The following is a 24,811-nucleotide window of genomic DNA, read 5'->3' on the forward strand; positions in this document are numbered from 1 at the left end:
CCACAAGCAAGCAGGACATAGACAATAGACACATTATAAAAAGCCATGCACAGAAAGCAACAATAATTCTAGACAATTAATAAACTGACAGACAACATGATGGATGGCATCAGAGAGCACTGACAGGTAGAGCAGCAAACGTGGAGGAAAATTAAGCACTAAAATGTAATGTTGACAGTGTTGATTACTAATTAACAACTTTTTTAAAAAATGTTTTAAAAGAAGCATCATTTGAAAGATTTCTAATGTGAGTTGGAATGGAGTTCCACTCACAAGCAGCCCTGATTTCAAATGCAGACTGGCTAAAATCACTTTTTCTAAATGGGACAACACAGTCTCCTCTAGCTGCGAACAATTATGTCCTCCAACATGGTGAGACGACACATTATACAAACAAGTATAACTTCACCACATGTCCATCAGGTTCAAGATTAAGCCTTATTGTCATTATACAATACAGGTTTGTTCAATGTAGTTGTGTCCCTCTTCATGCTGCACATTTAAAAAAAGAGACATTTAAGTAGAATACAATAAAATGTTAAAAAAAAAAAGGTAGCAAAACAGCACAACATAATAAAAAACTGTAATTGGCACTTACAAGAAAGGGATTTACAATAGAAAATGCTGTATACAGTTAGACATATATACACACATACAGCTCAGTTAAGATACATTTTTTCTATCACATTTTTCAGGTATAACAACATAAATGACTGCAACCAACAACCTTTCCAACATTTCCCATCTTTATACATCAGAATCACATACTATTTCAGTTTTTAGACATTTTACAATCTTACAGCGTACATTAATATTCAAAAATGAACTCCTACCAGCATCCATTAGATTTAAACCACTGTGCCAACATATTATGGTAGTCACTTACAGTTAGCATACAATATTTTTTTCCCATGTATGACACTTTTTTTATTAAAATCTGATTCATGTTTAAGCATTCTAACATTAAATACATTGTAGAAAAAAAGCCTGATTTGAAACTTGTAGAATAAAACTACTCCAATCGACAGGAGTAAAGCTGCTCTATCTGCAAGCTGATATATCTGCAGCATATTTAGCATCTGCATTACTTTCATTGATTTAGGAAAATGTATAAAGTAAGAATAATATGGCAGTTTTATCAGCTCACAAAAAACTACAGCCACACAGAAGTCTGTTTAAATAGTTCTCTGAAGTGTCTTGAAGGTTGTAATACTGTGAACACAATATACATGAAAAACAAATATTTGTAATAAAAAAGAAAAGGTATTAACGTTTTGAATGTACAACTTATAGAATGTGCTGTAAGATGTCTGAGGAACTGGCAAAGTATCACTGATTTACAACAATTTAATGTATGTATAATATGATGAAAAATAATTTGTTTTAAAACAAAAAAAGATGATCTACAATGTTGATATACTGATTTACAGTATGAACAGGTAAAGTAGAACTGATGCATGTATGCTTTTGCTAATCTATCAAAGTGTCAAGTGAAGCATCAAGTGATCACTACATTACACTTTTTCCCATCACAGAGAAGTTCAGTTGATCTCACACAAAGTCACAGAGCCCTTCTTAAACCAGAAACCTGGGTAGAGGGGTTTTGTGAATTTGGTTTTGAAGGTGTGAATGAGGCTCAGCTCTCCAGATGTGACACTGTAATAAGTCAGAGTGCCACCTTTCTTATCTAGAAACACTGCTATTTTTTGGCTGAGGGGCCCTTCAATATCTATGGAATCTTTCCCATGCATGGCCCTATATCCAGTGCTCGAGCACACCAGACTCCAGGACATGTCATTGAAGCCTAGGCCACCAATACTGTCCAAGGTTCTGCTCATTTGTTTATATGCCACTGCGATGCCGACCGTCCCACTCCACTCCACCTCCCAGTAGCAGAAGCCTTTCAGGCCCTCCTCACACAACACCTGATTCCACTTAAACCTGTTCTTGTTTTCAGGTTGAAACTTCTTCTCCTTCACACTCTCCATAGTTTTCACTCTTCTGTTCTCTTCAGACAGAATGAGCCTTCTGTTTGCTGTGTTTTCATCAAGCCTCAGATCTTCACAATCTGATAGACAAAACAAAGAACACATAATTCAGCATGTTTCATGTTTTGTTGCAGTTAAAATACTGTATAACATTGAAAACAATGTAAATGAACCAGACAACAAAGAAATCAAGATATGTCATATGTCTAAAGAAAAGTAAAATCTTTTTTTAAATCAGATGTCTTATCGTAAAATCATTTCAAAATTATCAGACATCAGCTTGGTGTCCAAATGTTGGAAATCAGAAAAAGACTTACACTTCTTCAGCCCTGGTTTTAATCGATGTTCTCCACCATGGTCCAAACTGTACAAAATGAGGGGCAAAAATGTCCAACTTCAATACAAAAGGTTTGATAATTGCTGTTATTTGTAGGTTCAATCATGGGTCAACTTCACAAGTGCTACCTTACAATTTGCCTTTGTGGGTAACCATAAGACCTCATATATAAATATGTGTTTACCTACCGTTATACTTCAGAGCAACACTTGCAAAGGCTGCAAAGGATTTGAGCTGCTGCCATCTCTGGCATACTAAAAGTTAGCATGGTAAGTGTTTGGGTGAGATGTGTGTCCATGTGTTTGTGAGAGTGGCTCAATGTGGTACCATTTAAAATGTTCACTACTGATATGTATCAAAAAGACAATATTTTAACAAAGTACATGTTCGATTAGTAAGCAGAAGCACACTTGTCACATAAATTGTCTGAAATTGATTCACTGAGCACACCATTATCAGCTCAGCCATAAAACACAATACATAAGAAGAATACAAACTGTATGTGCCATGCTACAACACATAGAAGGTACTACTGAAGTGAATACAGTCAGAATCAGTGCTGAACATCATGTCTGTATGAATAATGATGCAACCACTTAGCTTAGCTTAGTGCAAACTACATAGTCATTGACTACTGAACTTTGAATTGGAATGAAGTTGATGAGTCACAAGATTTAGATTTAGATCTAGTATGAATATATTCTGCTGTAGAAGAAGTATCTGTATGAAGACTGATACACTGATATCCTGACATGTTAACATACCAGAGTGTCTTCAGCTTCATATTTGGGTCCTCAGCTATAGCAGAAAGCATCTCCACCCCTTTTTCTCCAGGGTGATTGTAACTCAGATCCAGGTGTTTCAGGTGGGAGGCTGTGTTGGACCTGAGAGCGGAGGCCAGGAAAGAGCAACCTTTCTCTGTCACCTGGCAACCCAACAGTCTGCAGACACACACACATTGTATTGTATGATTGTATTATTAAATTTCTCTTTCTTTATCACAACAAATGTTTAGTGATGACGAATTTAATTTATAAAGTCTGAGAAACATGTTGCTTTCATTTAGTCATTGCATTTGGCAGAAATATCTAGACAGCTGGGGTCAAATGTGTAATCAGACCCTAATGTTGAGTATGAGCCCAGATGTGTGTCCTGATAAATGAAAATATTGGATGCTACCAACTACTCCACAATGTGGGAGAATGAGTCCACTGTCCTCTAATTGGACATTTGTCAGACATTTATTTTCAGCAGCCATAAAAGTCTGAAATAAAAGTTTGATGTTTTATTTTGATGAAGTGTGTTAATGTTACCTTTTGTAGCAGCAATTTATGTCATCGATGGGCATATTGACAGAGCCTAAACATTGTATCTATGAGCCTTGTCCTGGCTATATGAATAGATGATTTGTACAACATACATGACTTGTTCATTCACATAATGAATCAATTCATAATATGCCATCAGTTTTTAACATTTTGGTACTTATTACCAGTAAGATTTTCAATACCATCAAATAATAGAACATGTTCTGAGAGCCAAAGCAAAACTGGAATCCAGAGATTTTTTTAAAAAAAAACCCTACCTGTGTGCTTTTCCTGTCACTCCATAAAACTATAGAATGTGCAGCAAATGTAATGTACACTTACTTGAGAATCTCCAGTTTACAATGTAGACTCTCCAGACCATCAGCCAGTTGCTGCAAACCTGAATCCAGCAGATCATTATGACTCAGGTCCAGTTCTGTGAGATTAGAGGAGGCGGACCTGAGGACTGAGGATGACAGACCTTTGCAGGACTCCTCAGAGAGCTCACACCAACTCAGCCTATGAAACATATTTCTAATCAGACCACCATCAAAGTCATAATGTGCAACTAGTGGAGCTACAAATTTGTAATCCCCCATTCATTTCCAACACTGCTGATTCAGGAAAACCCCAGATAAGAAGATTCTGTTGTGCTGACCAAGTGTGTTTAATAATTTGGCTTGCAGAATCATTAACTACTGAAGTTAGCTGCTAATGGCCCTATTTGTTCCTCTTGGGTTAGATACAGTACTAATAACATGCTGGTTAGTTGTATGTGACTTAGAAACTAGCCAAACAGTGTTAGCTTGCTTTTTAATTGTGTGGGAGCAAGTAAAAAGGGAGGTGGTTCTGGGACTCTGGAAGCCCCTGTGTCCTGTGTCTTGGACCACATGCAATGGAATATGAGTTATCAAGTTGGAGAATGGTGTGGAAAACGTTCCAATTGTGAGATTATTGGATCTGAATAAACAGGGATGGTGACTGGACTGATGACCAGGTAATACAATTCAGAGGAAACTGTCTATCAAGCCAGTGGGTCCAGCCACTATGAATTAGCCTGAGCAGATACGATGTAGATATAAGTTCTGGTTGAGCAATGGGTATCTACTCTTTACTTTTGGCAAGTGTACAACTCACAGGCATTTAACAACATTAGGTCAAAGTCAGAGGGCTAATGTCAGAGGGCTCAATAGATTTGTGACAGCATAACTTAAAACCTCCTGTAGGGCCTAAAAAAGGTACACAAAGTGAGGTACATTTACCATTTGTATTCATAAAACATGAAGCCTACTTGTTGCCATGTAAAGATTTATATTTAATGCTGTATGTAGCAACATAAAATCATATTTGCAAGAGAGATATTTCTTTAATTACTTACAAAGTAGTTTTAGAGACCTTGACCACCGGCAACATTCCTAGAAGAACGCTCTCTGATTTCTTGTACTTTTTCAGATCAAACACATCAAGGTTCTCATCTGATGTCAGCAGCACAAAAGTCAGAGCTGACCACTGGGAGGCAGAGAAATGTTCAAATGCCTGTGTTTTTGAGTGGAGGTACTTTTTGACTTCTTCCACAAGAGAGTGGTCATTGAGCTCATTCAGACAGTAAAAAAGATTGAGGTTTTTGTCTGCATCACTGATCTCTTCCCTGATCTTCTCTTTGATGTACCCAATTGTTTCCTTGTTGGTCTTGTTGTTATTTTCTGTCTTGTTCAGCAGGTCTTGCAGTAGACTCTGATTAGTCTCAAGAGAAAGTCCAAGAAGGAAGCGGAGAAACAGATCCCAGTCTCCATTTTCACTTTTTAAAGCCTTGTCCACTGCTGTCTTGTAAAAGTCTGATGCATTAGAGTCTGCAACAGTTAACGCAGGTTCAGTAAGCAGGTTTTCACCTTTGTTATTGAATGTGTGAAAGACATAAAAGGCTGCAAGGAACTCTTGAATGCTTAAGTGTACAAAGCAGTACATTTTCTGTTGGTACAGCCCACAGCCTTCTCGTTTGATCTGAGTGAATAATCCTGAGAAGACTGCAGTTTCTGCATCAATCTCACACTTTTTCAGATGATCTTCAGTGAAGAGAAGGTTTCCTTTTTCTAGCTCTTCAAAAGCTAGTTTACCCAAAGATAGGATTGTTTCCATGTTCCTTTTATTCAAGCATGAATCTGTCTCACCTCCACCATACTTCACATTAGCCTGTCTGCATTGCAACAGAAGAAAGTGTATGTACAGGTCAGTCAGAGTCTTGGGCATCCCATCTTCTTTGTTTTGGCTCACAATGTCCTCCAGAATCTTTGCAGTGATCCAACAGAAGACTGGGATGTGACACATGATATAGATGCTTCTTGATTTCTTCACATGTGAAAGGATTTTTTCAGCCAGATCCTCATCACTGAATCTCTTCCTGAAGTACTTCTCCTTCTGCTCATCATTGAATCCTCGTACTTCTGTAACCTGGTCAACTATTTTAGCAGGGATTTGGTTGGATGCTGCAGGGCGGGAGGTGATCCAGATTTGAGCATTAGGAAGAAGGTTTCCCTGGATGAGGTTCGTCAGCAGAACATTCACTGATGTTGGCGTTCTCACATCCGTCCAATAATGACCTCCGCTGAAGTCAAGATCAAGGAAACATTCATCAAGGCCATCCAGGACAATCAGGATTTTGTACTTATCATAGTCGCTTATTTCTGATGTCTTCATAGCGGGGAAGAACTGATGAATGAGATCCTCAAAGCTATGTACGTTATCTTTTCTCAAATTCAGCTCCCGCAAAGGAAGTGGAAATGTAAAGAATATGTCTGTGTTGCCTGTACCCTCAGCCCAGTCCAGCATGTACTTCATTGAGGCAATGGTTTTCCCAATGCCTGCCACTCCAACTGTTAGCACAGTTCTGATGGGTGTATCTTTCCCAGATGCTGGTTTGAAGATGTCACAATATTTAATGGATCTTTCTTCAGTCCCTGGTTTAAACTTTGCATCTTGAACCTGTCTGGTTTCACTCTGACGATTGACGTCACCCCTCTCACCTTCTATGATGAAGAGATCTGTGTAGATCTTATTCAGTCGGGCAGATGTTTCCTTCTTATCAATCATCTGAGACACACGATCAAATTGCTCCTGGAGCTGAGATTTGACTAGCTTTTGACTTCTGATATCAGGCTTCTCTGTAAGAAAAATGTTGTTGTGGACAGAAATTAGCCAATAGTTGTGATTAATTGTTTGGGCAGTAAATTACATTTTAGCACGAATCTAGCATAAATCATCAAATATTTGTATTTGTTTCATTTAGGCACACTATGTTCAAAACATGGCAAATGGACTAGTATGAACCCATTATGTTGTTTGTACTTTTTCTGATGTTAAAACATTTAAACCTCAATCAACCACAAGATTAACATGGGAATTATGAACAGTATTGGATAAGTTATGGAGTTAAGCCACTTTCAATCACTAAGTTACTTAAAAAGCAATCACTTTGTCACACGTTACATATTAGTTTCAAAAGTAACTACATTTCTTTACAAATGACTCACTAATTAATTATTCTTTACATTTCTCAGCATAGCTCTGTCAAAATTGCCCTTTAAACAACTTACAAGCCTCCACAACTACATGTTACATCTTCTGTGTTTGACATGTAGAAAATAAGGTGTTGTGGTTAGGGCTGTCAAAGTTAATGCATTAATAATGCGTTAATGCAAATTCACTTTAATGGCGTTACTTTTTTTTAACTTGTGTACCTTCTGTTTGACCCTTGTCCCGGCCTGTAGTTTGGAAATAAGGAAGTGATGCTGAAGTAACGTTTTGGATGACAACAGCAATGGATAAAGAAAAGAGTCTTATGAACGGCAAATTCAGCTCCAAAACCCTGCTAGTGTTCTATCCACAAGACCAAAGTTATTTGTTTTACAAAGTACGTCGAGTCTCAAATACCAGTCACTGACCAAGCAGCTGATACTTCTCTTCAACTTTGAAGATGCCTGACTGGCACACTCCTACAGGTCCACCTCACAAAAAAGGTAGGAGAAAGTTAAGGTAACAACACAAGGCCCATTGTGTCTAAAATGTTGTCTGTTGAAATAGAGGGAAAAAACGCTGAATACCAATTGCAACGACTGCAGCAATTGGTGGTCCGAGACGAAAAAGGATGACAGCATCTATTATATCAGCGACCTGTCTGTGCAGGCATCCAGTGGGACACTGTAGATGTAGCACAAAAGGGTGGAGGAGCTTAAATTGCTCCTCTGTTTCTACAAGTAATATCCCTCCAAGAATTTCTGAGGATCATCATATCCAGAAACATTTTTACATGAACTGAGCTCAGAAGAATACTAAAATAACTGAGTAAAGCTGCAGATAACTATTCTTATGTCTGGCCAAATTTCGAGCTGACGTGGGTATATTTTCTTTGAAAGAAATAGGTATTTTACTGTCAGCTGGGGTGGGATATGCACAAGGTGTAAACACACTGAAGGTTTGTTCTTGTCCCCATAAAATATGTGAAATTATGAAAACCAAATGCTGTGTACTTGTCTTTTCTTTGTGTGGAATCCATAATTGTCTAAAGCCTATAAAGATAATTAGTAAAAGAAAAAAATCTTATGCCTAAGATATCTATTATCCAGAACTAGGACATACTGAAATCATAGTTGTGCTCTTTTTGATTATTTATAGTCGTGACCAGGTGATTTTGATGAAGCCTTGGCTGCACACTTATTTATGAAGCTTTGGCAGCCTTCATCTATTTGTATACACTTACCTCGTATTTGTGTCTTCCTGTCCACAAATGAATCAGGCAGCTTTTTAGGAGCTGAAGGTCTGGAGGTGATCCAGAGCTGAGCAGAAGGAAGCAGCTTCCCTCTGATGAGGCTTGTCAGTAGCACATCCACTGAGGCTGACTCTCTGATATCTGTCACGGTCTCTTTGTTGTCAAAGTCAAGAGGAAGTTCACAGGCGTCCAAACCATCCAAAACAAAGACAACTTTTAAATGTTCATAGTTGGAGATTACAGAGTCTTTGGTTTCCTTGAAGAACCTATTTAGAAGTTCCAACATACTGAATTTTTGCTTTTTAATCGGATTCAGCTCTGACAGTCTGAGAGGAAATATAACCTCTAGATCGTCTTTGGCTTTGCCAAGTATTGCATTTGTAAACCAAGTGAAAACTGAAGACTTGTCACTTTTAGCCCACTCTCGTGTGAACTTCCGTGCATGGAAGGTTTTTCCAATATCAGCTTCTCCAGTGGTCAGCACGGTTCTAACAGTCTGATCATTTTCACATTTGAAGATTTCAGATATTGAATTCACTGGTATTTTTGAGTCCTTCATAGTCTGTCCATTTTTCTCTTCAGCATTGACCTCACTACTTCTGTCTTCTTTCATGATGTGTTCTGTATCTTTCTGGTTAGCATGATTTCGGTCTTCAACTTGAGTGTTTTCTCAAAGAAATGTTTTCTTCAGGTTTGATACCAGCTGCTGCCGCCGCTTCACAGTCTCTGAATAAATAAAGCAAAGTTGAGCAAATTATTATAAATATTCACATATTTAATGTGGAAAACAGTGATCAACCTATTTTTTTACCACTTTCTGAAGTTTTATAGAGCAAACCATGAATGGATTAATCAAGAATATCAAGCAGATGATTAATGAATAATCAAAATAATTATTTGCCATCCTACATAAAAGTGATTTGTTTATTTTGTTGTGATGCAAATCACACTCTGTATAGAAGTATTTTTCATCATTTGTAGTCTGTCCATCTTTTGGGCGGATTATATTGATAAACTTGCAAAGATTTTATTGCACTTACAGTAATGTAACAAGTTTAGTTGTTGTCAACTCTCCACTATAAAGGGGCCACTAGAGACATCATTCAGAATTACCATTCACATACATATATTTGCCCTCTCTCATACACATTTTAAACCAACCTCATTCACATACCATACTGAAAACCACACACACTTACAAGTTAAATGCCTTTACATACACAACTAATGTGCTCTCATTAAAACTACTCAAACGTTTTCAAACGTAAAAAAGTAAGATGTGCTCATATACAGTTAAAATGCTCTCTCAGAGTAATTTAATTGAATCTGCACAAAGGATGGACAGACAATGTGGTGGAGGGTGCACAGACCAATTATTTATTAATTTCATTTAAATATGCTATATCCAGATATTTATCATTATTGGGACATTCGATTTTGGTCATATCATCCAGCTCTAGTGACTGCTAAAGTTTCATACCTTTACATTTTGTCACTTTGTGGATATATCGTGTAGGAATCTTGTCAACTCCTGAAGGTTGAGAGATGATCCAGAAATGAGCAGAGGGAAGCAAATTCCCTTTGATGAGGTTTGTCAGCAGCACATCCATCGAGGCTGGCTCTTTAATATCAGACAGGTCCTTGTTGTTTTCAAAGTCAAGAGGAAGTTTACATTCTTCCAAGCCGTCAAGGACAAAGACTATTTCACATTTATCATAGGGGCAGACTACTGTTTGTTTCATGTCAATGAATAAATGAAGTAAATCCTCCATGCTTAAATCTTTGTCTCTTTTTGAATTCAGCTCACTGAAACAGAGTGGGACTACCAGGTGTATGTTTTTGTTGGATTTCCTGTTTGCCCAGTCAACCATGAACAGCCTTGTTTGAAATGTTTTGCCAATGCCAGCCTCTCCTACTGTTAACACTGTTCGCTGTTTGTTGTTCTTTAAAAGATTGACTATTGCATCATATTTAATCTGTGGGGGTTTATCTTCATCTTCATTATTTTTAGCAGATTTTATTTCATAGAGCTCTGTGTCAGTCTTATGATGTTCCTCTTCATACTGCTTGCGAATTTTCTTCTTCATGTGATCTGTGAGTTTGTCTTTGGCATATTTCTCTGAAGTGAGAAAAAAAACATAGAAGAATTTATGCAAAGACCTGAGGAAGAAGTAATGACTGTAACCTTGCATTCATGAGTAAGGTTACAGTAAAAACAAAACAGGTTAAAATAATTTTTCTTTTTTGGGGAGGCATGGGGGGTGTAATGGTTAAGAATGCTAATACTAACATATTACTTATAAATTAAAACATCTGGATGGCAAAGTTAAGAAAAATTACAATGTATATGCTAATTTTTCTGTTAACTTCTGGTTTTCTCAATCTGACTAAACTGACATTGATATTTCAATTAGGTAATCACTGCCTGCGTTCACATAAGCTATGGTATATGTGTGTTTGTGTATATCTACACGCACACACACACATATTTGTTTATACTCCAAGACTTTCTCAATTTACTTTTATTTGAAACACAATCAAAACACACATATATTACACCTGAAACAGTGTGTCGAGTTGATGGTTAATGGTCTAGTCATGATTTGCTTAACTGAACTGGACCGGTATATTAGCTCTGACTGGGTTCGGGTTAGGCTATGAGTCTCAATTAAACCATTTAAAAGAACACAGTAACTTTTACATATTTAATACAGTGTGTTCCTGTGTGCTTACTTGAGTCCCAAATGGGCCGTCCATCTACTTTTATACACTTACCTCGTATTTGTGTCTTCCTGTCCACAAATTCATCAGGCAGCTTTTTAGGAGATGAAGGTCTGGAAGTAATCCAGAGCTGAGCAGAAGGAAGCAGGTTTCCTCTGATGAGGCTTGTCAGTAGCACATCCACTGAGGCTGGCTCTCTGATATCTGTCACGGTCTCTTTGTTGTCAAAGTCAAGAGGAAGTTCACAGGCGTCCAAACCATCCAAAACAAAGACAACTTTTAAATGTTCATAGTCGGAGATTACAGAGTCTTTGGTTTCCTTGAAGAACCTATTTAGAAGTTCCAACATACTGAATTTTTGCTTTTTAATCGAATTTAGCTCTGACAGTCTGAGAGGAAATATAACCTCTAGATCGCCTTTGGCTTTGCCAAGTATTGCCTTTTTAAACCAAGTGAAAACTGAAGACTTGTTACTTTTAGCCCACTCTTGTGTGAACTTCTGTGCATGGAAGGATTTTCCAACACCAGCTTCTCCAGTGGTCAGCACGATTCTTACTTTCTGATCTTTGTCACATTTGAAAATTTCAGATATTGAATTCACTCGTATTTTTGAGTCATTCATAGTCTGTCCATTTTTCTTTTTCATGATGTGTTCTGTGTTTTCCTGGTTAGGATGATTTCGGTTTTCTTCTTCAGTGTTTTTTTCAAGAAATGTTTTCTTCAGCTTTGATACCAGCTGTTGCCGCCGTTTCACAGTCTCTAAATAATCAAAGCAAAGTTAAGCAAATTATTGTTGACGAAGGGTATATGCAGCATGAAATAATTATCTTTAGTAATGATTAGTCAATTAATAGAATAGCAAATTAATCATTTCAAGTCATTTTTGAAAACATATTAGAATTCACATATTTAATGTGAATATTGTGTCATTCAATTCATTTAAATTATCATTAGGAATTTGAAATGTATTTAAGAGTATACAATCTTTTATTTTTGACATTTTAATTCCTCTGTCAAACATACAGACTTTATGGCTGGTAGAATGAGTGTTATTTCTTGTTTGAATACCTGAATCTTTCGTGTTGTCCTCAGACTGGTCAGTTATCATGGAAGTGGTGATGGCTTGACTCTGTGACACAAGCATGCTTCAACAGAGAAAAAACAATTTAAGAATTTGTGTCAATAAAGAAAAAATATATCTGTGTTAAAGGATTTGGCTGGCAACTTTCTGTATTTTTCTCATTGTCAACAAATCTCATGTGCAAAGCCAAACCAACAATGAACTCATCCTTCTTACAAAGTAGTGTGTGTGTGTGTGTGTGTGTGTGTGTGTGTGTGTGTGTGTTTGTGTGTGTGTGTGTGTGTGTGTGTGTGTGTGTGTGTGTGTGTGTGTGTGTGTGTGTGTGTGTGTGTGTGTGTGTGTGTGTGTGTGTGTGTGTGTGTGTCCACAGTCTCTTTAGCTTTTTTAGAAACAGCTTCCTTTCTTATGTGAGCTTTAACGTAAATATAAGAAATGCTTTTACAATTCCAAACTTCATCACATTTTTCCATTCTTTTTTAAGGACTTTTTTGGGGCATATTTTACCTTTATTTGAAAGTACATGGCATATACGCTGACAGGAAACTGGGAGAGAGAGAGGGGAATGACATGCAACAAAGGTCCCTTGCCAGAGTCTATTATGTGGCATGCGTGGTAACCACTTGGCTACCAGAGCGCTCCAAATTTTTACATTCCTACCATCATTTTTGAGCTTCTCCTTGGAATTATTTCGCTTTATACGTCAAAATGATTCTGTTCAGTTCATTTTCACTTCATTTCTGAATATTTATGTATCAAACATTCAACATTAGCAGTTAACTTACCCTGGTAATCCTTCACTGAATTTGTGAGGTTCATCCTTGGATCTGTCACTCTTCATGGAAACATCACTGGGTGCAGGAGAGACTGGTCTTCCTTTCTTATGTGAGCTTTAAATGAATATAAGAAATGCTTTTACAATTCTAAACTTTAAAAAAAATGTATTTTTGTTTTTTAAAGAGTTTTTTGGGGGAATTTTTTATTTTTATTTGAAAGTACATGGCATATACGCTGACAGGAAACCGGGAGAGAGAGAGGGGAATGACATGCAACAAAGGTCCCTTGCCAGAGTCTATTATGTGGCATGCGTGGTAACCACTTGGCTACCAAAGCGCTCCAAATTTTTACATTCCTACCATAATTTTTGAGCTTCTCCTTGGAATTATTTCACTTTATACATCAAAGTAATTCTGTTCAGTTCATTTTCACTTCATTTCTGAATATTTATGTATCAAACATTCAACATTAGCAGTTAACTTACCCTGGTAATGCTTCACTGAATTTGTGAGGTTCATCCTTGGATCTGTCACTTTTCATGGAAACATCACTGGGTGCAGGAGAGACTGGTCTTCCTTTCTTATGTGAGCTTTAAATGAATATAAAAAATACTTTTACAATTCCAAACTTCAACACTTTTTAAATTTTTTTTGAAAGATTTATTTTTTGTCATTGTTTCCTTTTATTTGAAAGTACATGGTATATAAGCTGACAGGAAACTGGGAGAGAGAGAGGGGAATGACATGCAACAAAGGTCTCTTGCCAGTCTATTATGTGGCATGCGTGGTAACCACTTGGCTACCAAAGTGCTCCAAATTTTTACATTCCTACCATAATTTTTGAGCTTCTCCTTGGAATTATTTCACTTGATACTTCAAAGTTATTCTGTTCAGTTCATTTTCACTTCATTTCTGAATATTTACAGTATGTATCAAACATTCAACATTAGCAGTTAACTTACCCTGGTAATCCTTCACTGAATTTGTGAGGTTCATCCTTGGATCTGTCACTTTTCATGGAAACATCACTGGGTGCAGGAGAGACTGGTCTTCCTTTCTTATGTGAGCTTTAAATGAATATAAGAAATGCTTTTACAATTCCAAACTTTAAAAAAAATGTATTTTTGTTTTTTAAAGAGTTTTTTGGGGGAATTTTTTATTTTTATTTGAAAGTACATGGCATATACGCTGACAGGAAACTGGGAGAGAGAGAGGGGAATGACATGCAACAAAGGTCCCTTGCCAGAGTCTATTATGTGGCATGCGTGGTAACCACTTGGCTACCAAAGCGCTCCACATTTTTACATTCCTACCATCATTTTTGAGCTTCTCCTTGGAATTATTTCACTTTATACATCAAAGTAATTCTGTTCAGTTCATTTTCACTTCATTTCTGAATATTTATGTATCAAACATTCAACATTAGCAGTTAACTTACCCTGGTAATGCTTCACTGAATTTGTGAGGTTCATCCTTGGATCTGTCACTTTTCATGGAAACATCACTGGGTGCAGGAGAGACTGGTCTTCCTTTCTTATGTGAGCTTTAACGTAAATATAAAAAATGCTTTTACAATTCCAAACTTCAACACATTTTTCCATTTTTTTTTTAAGGACTTTTTTTGGGGCATTTTTTTCCTTTTATTTTAAAGTACATGGCATATAAGCTGACAGGAAACTGGGAGAGAGAGAGGGGAATGACATGCAGCAAAGATCCCTTGCCGGAGTCTATTATGTGGCATGCGTGGTAACCACTTGGCTACCAAAGCGCTCCAAATTTTTACATTCCTACCATAATTTTTGAGCTTCTCCTTGGAATTATTTCACTTTATACATCAAAGTAATTCTGTTCAGTTCATTTTCACTTCATTTCTGAATATTTATTTATCAAACATTCAACATTAGCAGTTAACTTACCCTGGTAATGCTTCACTGAATTTGTGAGGTTCATCCTTGGATCTGTCACTTTTCATGGAAACATCACTGGGTGCAGGAGAGACTGGTCTTCCTTTCTTATGTGAACTTTAACGTAAATATAAGAAATGCTTTTACAATTCCAAACTTTAAAAAAAATGTATTTTTGTTTTTTAAAGAGTTTTTTGGGGGAATTTTTTATTTTTATTTGAAAGTACATGGCATATACGCTGACAGGAAACCGGGAGAGAGAGAGGGGAATGACATGCAACAAAGGTCCCTTGCCAGAGTCTATTATGTGGCATGCGTGGTAACCACTTGGCTACCAAAGCGCTCCACATTTTTACATTCCTACCATAATTTTTGAGCTTCTCCTTGGAATTATTTCACTTTATACATCAAAGTAATTCTGTTCAGTTCATTTTCACTTCATTTCTGAATATTTATTTATCAAACATTCAACATTAGCAGTTAACTTACCCTGGTAATGCTTCACTGAATTTGTGAGGTTCATCCTTGGATCTGTCACTTTTCATGGAAACATCACTGGGTGCAGGAGAGACTGGTCTTCCTTTCTTATGTGAACTTTAACGTAAATATAAAAAATGCTTTTACAATTCCAAACTTCAACACATTTTTCCATTTTTTTTTTAAGGACTTTTTTTGGGGCATTTTTTTCCTTTTATTTTAAAGTACATGGCATATAAGCTGACAGGAAACTGGGAGAGAGAGAGGGGAATGACATGCAGCAAAGATCCCTTGCCGGAGTCTATTATGTGGCATGCGTGGTAACCACTTGGCTACCAAAGTGGTTCAGTTCATTTTCACTTCATTTCTGAATCTATCTGTATCAAACATTCCCGTTAGCAGTTAACTTACCCTGGTAATCCTTCACTGAATTTGTGAGGTTCATCCTTGGATCTGTCACTTTTCATGGAAACATCACTGGGTGCAGGAGAGACTGGTCTTCCTTTCTTATGTGAGCTTTAAATGAATATAAGAAATGCTTTTACAATTCCAAACTTTAAAAAAAAAATGTATTTTTGTTTTTTAAAGAGTTTTTTGGGGGAATTTTTTATTTTTATTTGAGAGTACATGGCATATACGCTGACAGGAAACCGGGAGAGAGAGAGGGGAATGACATGCAACAAAGGTCCCTTGCCAGAGTCTATTATGTGGCATGCGTGGTAACCACTTGGCTACCAAAGCGCTCCACATTTTTACATTCCTACCATCATTTTTGAGCTTCTCCTTGGAATTATTTCACTTTATACATCAAAGTAATTCTGTTCAGTTCATTTTCACTTCATTTCTGAATATTTATGTATCAAACATTCAACATTAGCAGTTAACTTACCCTGGTAATGCTTCACTGAATTTGTGAGGTTCATCCTTGGATCTGTCACTTTTCATGGAAACATCACTGGGTGCAGGAGAGACTGGTCTTCCTTTCTTATGTGAGCTTTAACGTAAATATAAAAAATGCTTTTACAATTCCAAACTTCAACACATTTTTCCATTTTTTTTTTAAGGACTTTTTTTGGGGCATTTTTTTCCTTTTATTTTAAAGTACATGGCATATAAGCTGACAGGAAACTGGGAGAGAGAGAGGGGAATGACATGCAGCAAAGATCCCTTGCCGGAGTCTATTATGTGGCATGCGTGGTAACCACTTGGCTACCAAAGTGGTTCAGTTCATTTTCACTTCATTTCTGAATCTGTCTGTATCAAACATTCCCGTTAGCAGTTAACTTACCCTGGTAATCCTTCACTGAATTTGTGAGGTTCATCCTTGGATCTGTCACTTTTCATGGAAACATCACTGGGTGCAGGAGAGACTGGTCTTCCTTTCTTATGTGAGCTTTAAATGAATATAAGAAATGCTTTTACAATTCCAAACTTTAAAAAAAAATGTATTTTTGTTTTTTAAAGAGTTTTTTGGGGGAATTTTTTATTTTTATTTGAAAGTACATGGCATATACGCTGACAGGAAACCGGGAGAGAGAGAGGGGAATGACATGCAACAAAGGTCCCTTGCCAGAGTCTATTATGTGGCATGCGTGGTAACCACTTGGCTACCAAAGCGCTCCACATTTTTACATTCCTACCATCATTTTTGAGCTTCTCCTTGGAATTATTTCACTTTATACATCAAAGTAATTCTGTTCAGTTCATTTTCACTTCATTTCTGAATATTTATGTATCAAACATTCAACATTAGCAGTTAACTTTCCCTGGTAATGCTTCACTGAATTTGTGAGGTTCATCCTTGGATCTGTCACTTTTCATGGAAACATCACTGGGTGCAGGAGAGACTGGTCTTCCTTTCTTATGTGAGCTTTAAATGAATATAAAAAATGCTTTTACAATTCCAAACTTCAACACAATTTTCCATTCTTTTTTTAAGGACTTTTTTTTGGGGCATTTTTTTTCCTTTTATTTTAAAGTACATGGCATATAAGCTCACAGGAAACTGGGAGAGAGAGAGGGGAATGACATGCAGCAAAGATCCCTTGCCGGAGTCTATTATGTGGCATGCGTGGTAACCACTTGGCTACCAAAGCGCTCCAAATTTTTACATTCCTACCATAATTTTTGAGCTTCTCCTTGGAATTATTTCACTTGATACTTCAAAGTTATTCTGTTCAGTTCATTTTCACTTCATTTCTGAATATTTATGTATCAAACATTCAACATTAGCAGTTAACTTACCCTGGTAATCCTTCACTGAATTTGTGAGGTTCATTCTTGGATCTGTCACTTTTCATGGAAACATCACTGGGTGCAGGAGAGACTGGTCTTCCTTTCTCATGCAAGCTTAAAGATTAATATAAAAAATATATAACTAAAAAATCCCAAACTAATTGTATAATCTTTTAAACATAATTTTTGAGCTTCATAGTATTTCCGTAGACATAAGTTATTTTTTTCAGTTCATTATAACATCACTTGATTTCCATATCTATTGAGCTGAGACTTAGCAGATTTAAAAGTGTCACTCACTTGTCAGCAGATGTGTTACTGCCATGTTCCTCAGACATTCTGGCTTTACAGGCAGTGAGGCAGAATACAACAATGGTTATATGTTGCTCCTTTTGATGAGAATTACATTATTTACAGTTCCTTGTATTTTTCACAAAGCTGTAGTCTTCTTTTTGTTCTAGCTGTGTTTTTGGCTTCCCTTCATCACAATGGCTGCCCATCACCTTCTCCAGAGCACAGATAGGTTTTAAGACAGTCTTTCTCTACATACTGACTTAGTAAAAGATCTCTCTGTCCCAAAATCCGCTCATTATTGGACTCATACCATAATCGATGTTTAGTTTCACTCAACACCAACACTGGACCAAAACGACTCTCACTTCAAACCTTTAAATCCAGTCAGCCAGCCACAGTAGAAGTTCCCTGAAAAATAAATAAGTTAAAAAAACACTAAGCTCCTCTGACTCCTTCAAGAAAAATCTGATCAAAGTGTAGTTAGTATCTTGTTACTACTTTGAAGGTTATTGTGGGAGGGTAAAGTCAGTGGTTAATGATTAATAACATAGAGATTGTAAAATATGGACCTTGACCGTGACTTTGACTTTGATATGTAGCTTGATAATTTAACTATTTGATAAAGGATTAATTCCCACTTCCCCCTGAGGATATGCATTGTCTATAAAATAAATGCAAGCCAGACATCTAAAGCTTGTACAATTAAAATTAGTCTAAATAAAGGTTTGTTGTTTTTTAATCACATGATACTTACAGTTAGGTCCATAAATATTTGGACAGTGACACAGTTTTTGTAATTCTGGCTCTGTAGACCACCACAATGGATTTGGAAATGAAACAATCAAGAAGAAGTGCAGACTGTGGCTGACCACTGCTCCTAAATAGTTAAGATTGGTATATAGGATAACATCATAATGGTAAGGATATCATACAGAGTATATGAAAATGTACTTGGAAAATAAAGAGATTCTGATTCTGACAGGATGGTAAATTGATTTCTGTATCAACAAGCACTAAACAGTCCAAAACTGTCTCACAATCCACATTCCCTGTCAGGTCACTAAATTTTAACATATATATTTTTGTAATGTTTATATCCATGTAGTGGGTCATCTTGCAGCATTCATGAGCACTATGGTCCATGTTTCCTTATGAGTGACACAGTGACCAATACCTCCTGAAACAAAGACAGTTTATTTTTGACCCATGACATGATGACCGTGAAAGCTTTCTGATACCTAATCTGGGCATTAATAATCTAAAATGGCCTGACCAATATTGTGGTAGTAACTTATGGGCTGCACATACAGGGACACACACTTGCACACAGACACACAGTACTTTGGAAGGAAAGTGTTTGTTTGTTCATCTTCATCAGTATCCAATGAAACCCCAGATTTGGCTTGAAGTGCCTCTGGGCTGTTTAAACAAACAAACGTACTGTATTCATGGTATTCAAAAATAGCTTTCAGTGAAAGACCAAATCATAAAAAATGATAATATGTGAGGACAAGTTAAGAGAAACACACATGCAAGTTCATGTTATCACAGAAAAAGGCCACATTTTCCTTTTTTAATTGGTTTCATTTTCATGGTTGTAATGCTGTCTTGGTGTGTTTGTTTGCTCTAGTACATCAACCTTTGTAAGGACCAATTTGAGTTTTTGTGCATCGACAGACTATAAAGTGAATAAGTGAATGAGATTCAGAGTTCAAGAACAAGAATGATTTACTACACATTCATAAATGAGTTGGATGCTGCTTGTGTCTTCAGAGGGCTAGTTTAGGGTTGAGACTTGGTTTGGGGTGAAGGTTAGAGTTGAATTTGGTTCCATTAGATACATTTAGTTGTGACAGTTAGGGATGGGGTTAGGGGAATGAAAGTATATAAGGACACACAAGTTTGTCTGCAGTCAAAGGTGTGTGTGTGTGTGTGTGTGTGTGTGTGTGTGTGTGTGTGTGTGTGTGTGTGTGTGTGTGTGTGTGTGTGTGTGTGTGTGTGTGTGTGTGTGTGTGTGTGTGTGTGTGTGTGTGACTTGCTATCTCACTCTGTCACAAATCTCTGCTCATCAGGTCAACATACACACAATGCAAAGACAGATAATGACACACATTACCCTGCAGACTTGTGTGGTGTTTTGTCTGCATATCTGTACAGGAGAAGCCATTTGACTTTTACAGCACCTGTTCAATTCAATTATTACCCATGCTGCTCATTGACCCTTTATTACCCTTCCACCTTGATTCACCCCTTCTTCGCTTTCCTTCTCCTTATGTGTCGCCGAACCACCTTCTACCTTCTGCCTGCCACCCTTAAAAGTCACAAATTTAAAAAAGAAGGGTCAAAATTGTGCAGAGGCCAAGATCTTGACACTTTTGGGTTGAGCTCTAAAAATGCCCAGACATCCCACTATGTAACTCAGTTTCTATTAAAAAGACACTTCTTTCATATTACTCCAACATCTGTTAGACTACACGCCCTCAAGCTTTTTGCAGTAGAACTACTAATAAACTGACTTAGATGTATAAAATGGCATGGGTTTCCTATAATCAATGGCATTACATGCTTACATCTATTTCCCAAATTACCAGATCATATCTTACAACCATACAACTGCAGTACCTTGTCTCTCAAGTGGAAAAATTGTGTGTATCAAAAATGTAAATGTAATGCCAACAAGCACTGGAACATGTTAAATATCACAAGTTGAGAATTTCAAAGGGGAACGTTTAAAGGTTTTAATCGTTCATGTTACTCCACTGCCATTATTTTCCTTCATGTGTCTTTTCTGTCTTCCATTCATATTCTATTTGTCCCTTCCCTTCATTTTTATTATGAGTAGCTCACTGAGCCTTCATTAGTCCTATACTGTTTCTCTGTTTTCAAAATCCCACTATTTCAGCCATCTGACTAATTTATACCCTCTTTTTTCTGCTTTTCCTTTTCTGCTGTCTTTCTAATTTTGATATTTTATTACGTGTGAATTGTACATCTGTTTTTCTATCTTGGTTTTCATACATTTTCCTGTTTTTTTTATTTAGTCTGTTTTCCCTTTGTCTGCTCCATGCGTTATATGATCAGTCTGTATTTAATTTCATGTTTCTGTTTTTTATCTTCATATTTTTTATCATTCCCTCTTCTTGTTGATTGGTTGTCCTCTTGAGTTACTGATAAACTAACCAATATGTTGCCAGAGCAGTGGTAATTGTAGGTTTGAAACATAATGTTTTATGTATTTAACTTACACTTAATCAGGAAGTCCTTGACATTGAAATCTCTCTTCTGAGGCCTGGGACACAGGATGTGTGAGCAATGCGTGTATGTCACTGAACATGTTGCTTTTTATTTTGGTGCCCATGTTAACAGATTATAGCAGCCAAAGAGTCCATGTGAGATGCAGCTGCCACAGCAGGCAGTGTGTGGGCAGTGTACGCATAAAAGAAGCAGTGTGCATGTAGACATCATGATTATACAAAACATTGAAAAAAAGGTAGCCTGCACAACATGCAACATGTTTTTATTTGAAATCAATTAATACATGTATACCTTTTAAAATAGTAGATGCTGTATTCAATCAGAATTTGATTAAGACATTAAAAATCTTTTTTTTAACAAAAAAAACTATCAATACAAAGGTTTTTCCCCCAATATCTATAATAAAGTATATGGGTCAATGACGTATAAGGATGTGCAACAACTCAATTTTAGAATAATACAAACAAGCATATCTAATGCAGTAGTTCAAACATTCAGAATGTTGTGTACCTGAAAGTTCATATTATACATTTGAAATTAAGTGATTTTAGTGGGTTTTTTTCAAGATTAATTGGCACTGGCCTTAAAAAAATTCACGTGCTGCGACCATGATTCATCTTGAAATAAATTAATTTACTTAACACGCTTCACATCTTTTTTTACAAGTTTTCAGTAATATAAAGTGTTTGGAAACAAAGTATTTGCATTTTTTAAGATATATAAGATATAAGATATTTCAAGATGAATCATGGTCGCACCACATGACTTTTTTTTAAGGCCAGTGCCAATTAATCTTGAAAAAACCCACTAAAATCACTTTCAAATTGTAAAATTAATTGTCAGGTACACAACATTCTGAATGTTTGAACTACTGCATTAGATATGCTTGTTTTTATTATTCTAAAATTGAGTTGTTGCACATCCTTATACGTCATTGACCCATATGCATTTCCGTAATGTATAAAATAACATATTTTTAGTTGTAAACACATATACAGTGGAACATTGTCACTACTGACAATGAGCATCTACAGGATTGCAGGATTGTAGATGCGATGTGGGTTTGCACAAGATTTGGGGGAAAATAAGGAGAGAAGATAAACTGTTCACTACTGTGTTCAGACTTTTGAACATCTGTTACTGTACTTGAGTCTGGATGCAGAAACATGTGCTGTATGAATACATGTACATAAGACGAGATAGATGATAGACCTCTATCATGTTAAAACCAGGGAAAAGAGACCTGTGAAACACAGAGACTATACTGTACATGTCACAAGCAGACATTTGCTGGATGTTTAGGGTCATAAGGAAAAGCAGGACGTGATACAGACAATGGAAACGTATAAGTCAGTGTGTGTGGGTGTATGCCCTGCCACAATAAAGTTATTATATTTGTACTTTTAAGCTTGGATGTAACATTTTATCATGTGATGCTGCTGAGCTGGTCAGATGAGCCACTTTCACATGACCGCATTTGATTGTCACTATAGTGTCATATAACTTAACTGTCACATCGATAGCAGCAATAAAGTTAATGAGAAACTGGATTATAAAGTCAAGAAAGGTCACAAACATGTAGTTACTGTTTTTACTGGCACTATTTAGCTTGTGACTAAAAAATGATCTCCTTCTGTTCATCTCCTGTTTTGAGACATTTCAATGCTGAAAATTTGTTTTGGGAAAATGTACTAATAACAACAAAGGGCTAATATGAATGTTCATTACTTTTGTTATAGTTAAAACCACTGTTGCTAAAGTCATTTAAATAGGGAAATTCTGAAGCTCTCATTCATTTACAGATTAATTCAAGTCACAGGGCTCTATTTCCCTGCAGGTGTAAGGCAGCACTGGTCCAAACGCAGTCTCTATGCAATTTTCCCTGAATGCAAGTCTACTTTTTGTACGTCTGTTCTTGTTTGGTAAATTCAAGAACCCAAAGGCATTCACTTGTGCACTTACACTGGCATGGAAGGAAAGGAACAGCTGAGAGTTTATGGAGAATGGTGTTGGATTAACAACACTCACTGTAAAAAATAAAATTGATAATTTTTTCTAAAGCCTCCAATCTTAGATATTTGAGGCGGCATGTGTCTGCTGTAATAAATCAAGGCACCAGCAGATATACAATATTTATTTTTAAAATGTAAATGTGTATTTTTCCCGTCCTTCACAGGTGTAATTCATTACCACCTACACTACCGTTCAAAAGTTTGGGGTCACCCAAACAATTGTGTTTTCCATGAAAAGTCACACTTATTCACCACCATGCGTTGTGAAATGAATAGAAAATAGAGTCAAGACATTGACAAGGTTAGAAATAATGATTTGTATTTGAAATAAGATTTTTTTTACATCAAACTTTGCTTTCGTCAAAGAATCCTCCATTTGCAGCAATTACAGCATTGCAGACCTTTGGCATTCTAGCTGTTAATTTGTTGAGGTAATCTGGAGAAATTGCACCCCACGCTTCCAGAAGCAGCTCCCACAAGTTGGATTGGTTGGATGGGCACTTCTTGCGTACCATACGGTCAAGCTGCTCCCACAACAGCTCAATGGGGTTCAGATCTGGTGACTGCGCTGGCCACTCCATTACCGATAGAATATCAGCTGCCTGCTTCTGCTCTAAATAGTTCTTGCACAATTTGGAGGTGTGTTTAGGGTCATTGTCCTGTTGTAGGATGAAATTGGCTCCAATCAAGCGCTGTCCACTGGGTATGGCATGGCGTTGCAAAATGGAATGATAGCCTTCCTTATTCAGAATCCCTTTTACCCTGTACAAATCTCCCACCTTACCAGCACCAAAACAACCCCAGACCATCACATTACCTCCACCATGCTTAACAGATGGCGTCAGGCATTCTTCCAGCATCTTTTCATTTGTTCTGCGTCTCACAAACGTTCTTCTTTGTGATCCAAACACCTCAAACTTGGATTCATCCGTCCACAACACTTTTTTCCAGTCTTCCTCTGTCCAATGTCTGTGTTCTTTTGCCCATCTTAATCTTTTTCTTTTATTGGCCAGTCTCAGATATGGCTTTTTCTTTGCCACTCTGCCCTGAAGCCCAGAATCCCGCAGCCGCCTCTTCACTGTAGATGTTGACACTGGTGTTTTGCGGGTACTATTTAATGAAGATGCCAGTTGGGGACCTGTGAGGCATCTGTTTCTCAAACTAGAGACTCTAATGTACTTATCTTCTTGCTCAGTTGTGCAACGCGGCCTCCCACTTCTTTTTCTACTCTGGTTAGAGCCTGTTTGTGCTGTCCTTTGAACACACCGTTGTAGGAAATCTTCAATTTCTTAGCAATTTCTCGGAATAGCCTTCATTTCTAAGAACAAGGATAGACTGTCGAGTTTCAGATGAAAGTTCTCTTTTTCTGGCCATTTTGAGCGTTTAATTGACCCCACAAATGTGATGCTCCAGAAACTCAATCTGCTCAAAGGAAGGTCAGTTTTGTAGCTTCTGTAACGAGCTAAACTGTTTTCAGATGTGTGAACATGATTGCACAAGGGTTTTCTAATCATCAATTAGCCTTCTGAGCCAATGAGCAAACACATTGTACCATTAGAACACTGGAGTGATAGTTGCTGGAAATGGGCCTCTATACACCTATGTAGATATTGCACCAAAAACCAGACATTTGCAGCTAGAATAGTCATTTACCACATTAGCAAT

At 37.0% G+C, this 24,811-nt stretch overlaps 1 protein-coding gene across 1 annotated transcript in view; it reads right to left on the bottom strand.

Annotated features, from left to right (window-relative positions):
• Positions 1 to 1,541: 1,541 nt before the first annotated feature.
• LOC133987311 (NLR family CARD domain-containing protein 3-like) overlaps positions 1,542 to 24,811 on the bottom strand; it is a 36,825-nt gene continuing 13,555 nt past the window's right edge. The window contains exons 6-9 of the mRNA XM_062426628.1: positions 3,975 to 4,151; positions 3,090 to 3,266; positions 2,306 to 2,352; positions 1,542 to 2,068 (exon numbers count right to left, since the gene is read on the bottom strand). Coding sequence (XP_062282612.1) covers positions 1,542 to 2,068; positions 2,306 to 2,352; positions 3,090 to 3,266; positions 3,975 to 4,151 — 928 coding nt within the window. The remainder of the gene's footprint in view (positions 2,069 to 2,305; positions 2,353 to 3,089; positions 3,267 to 3,974; positions 4,152 to 24,811) is intronic.

Source organism: Scomber scombrus, chromosome 10 (genome assembly GCF_963691925.1).
Source record: "Scomber scombrus chromosome 10, fScoSco1.1, whole genome shotgun sequence".
Lineage (NCBI taxonomy): Eukaryota > Metazoa > Chordata > Actinopteri > Scombriformes > Scombridae > Scomber > Scomber scombrus.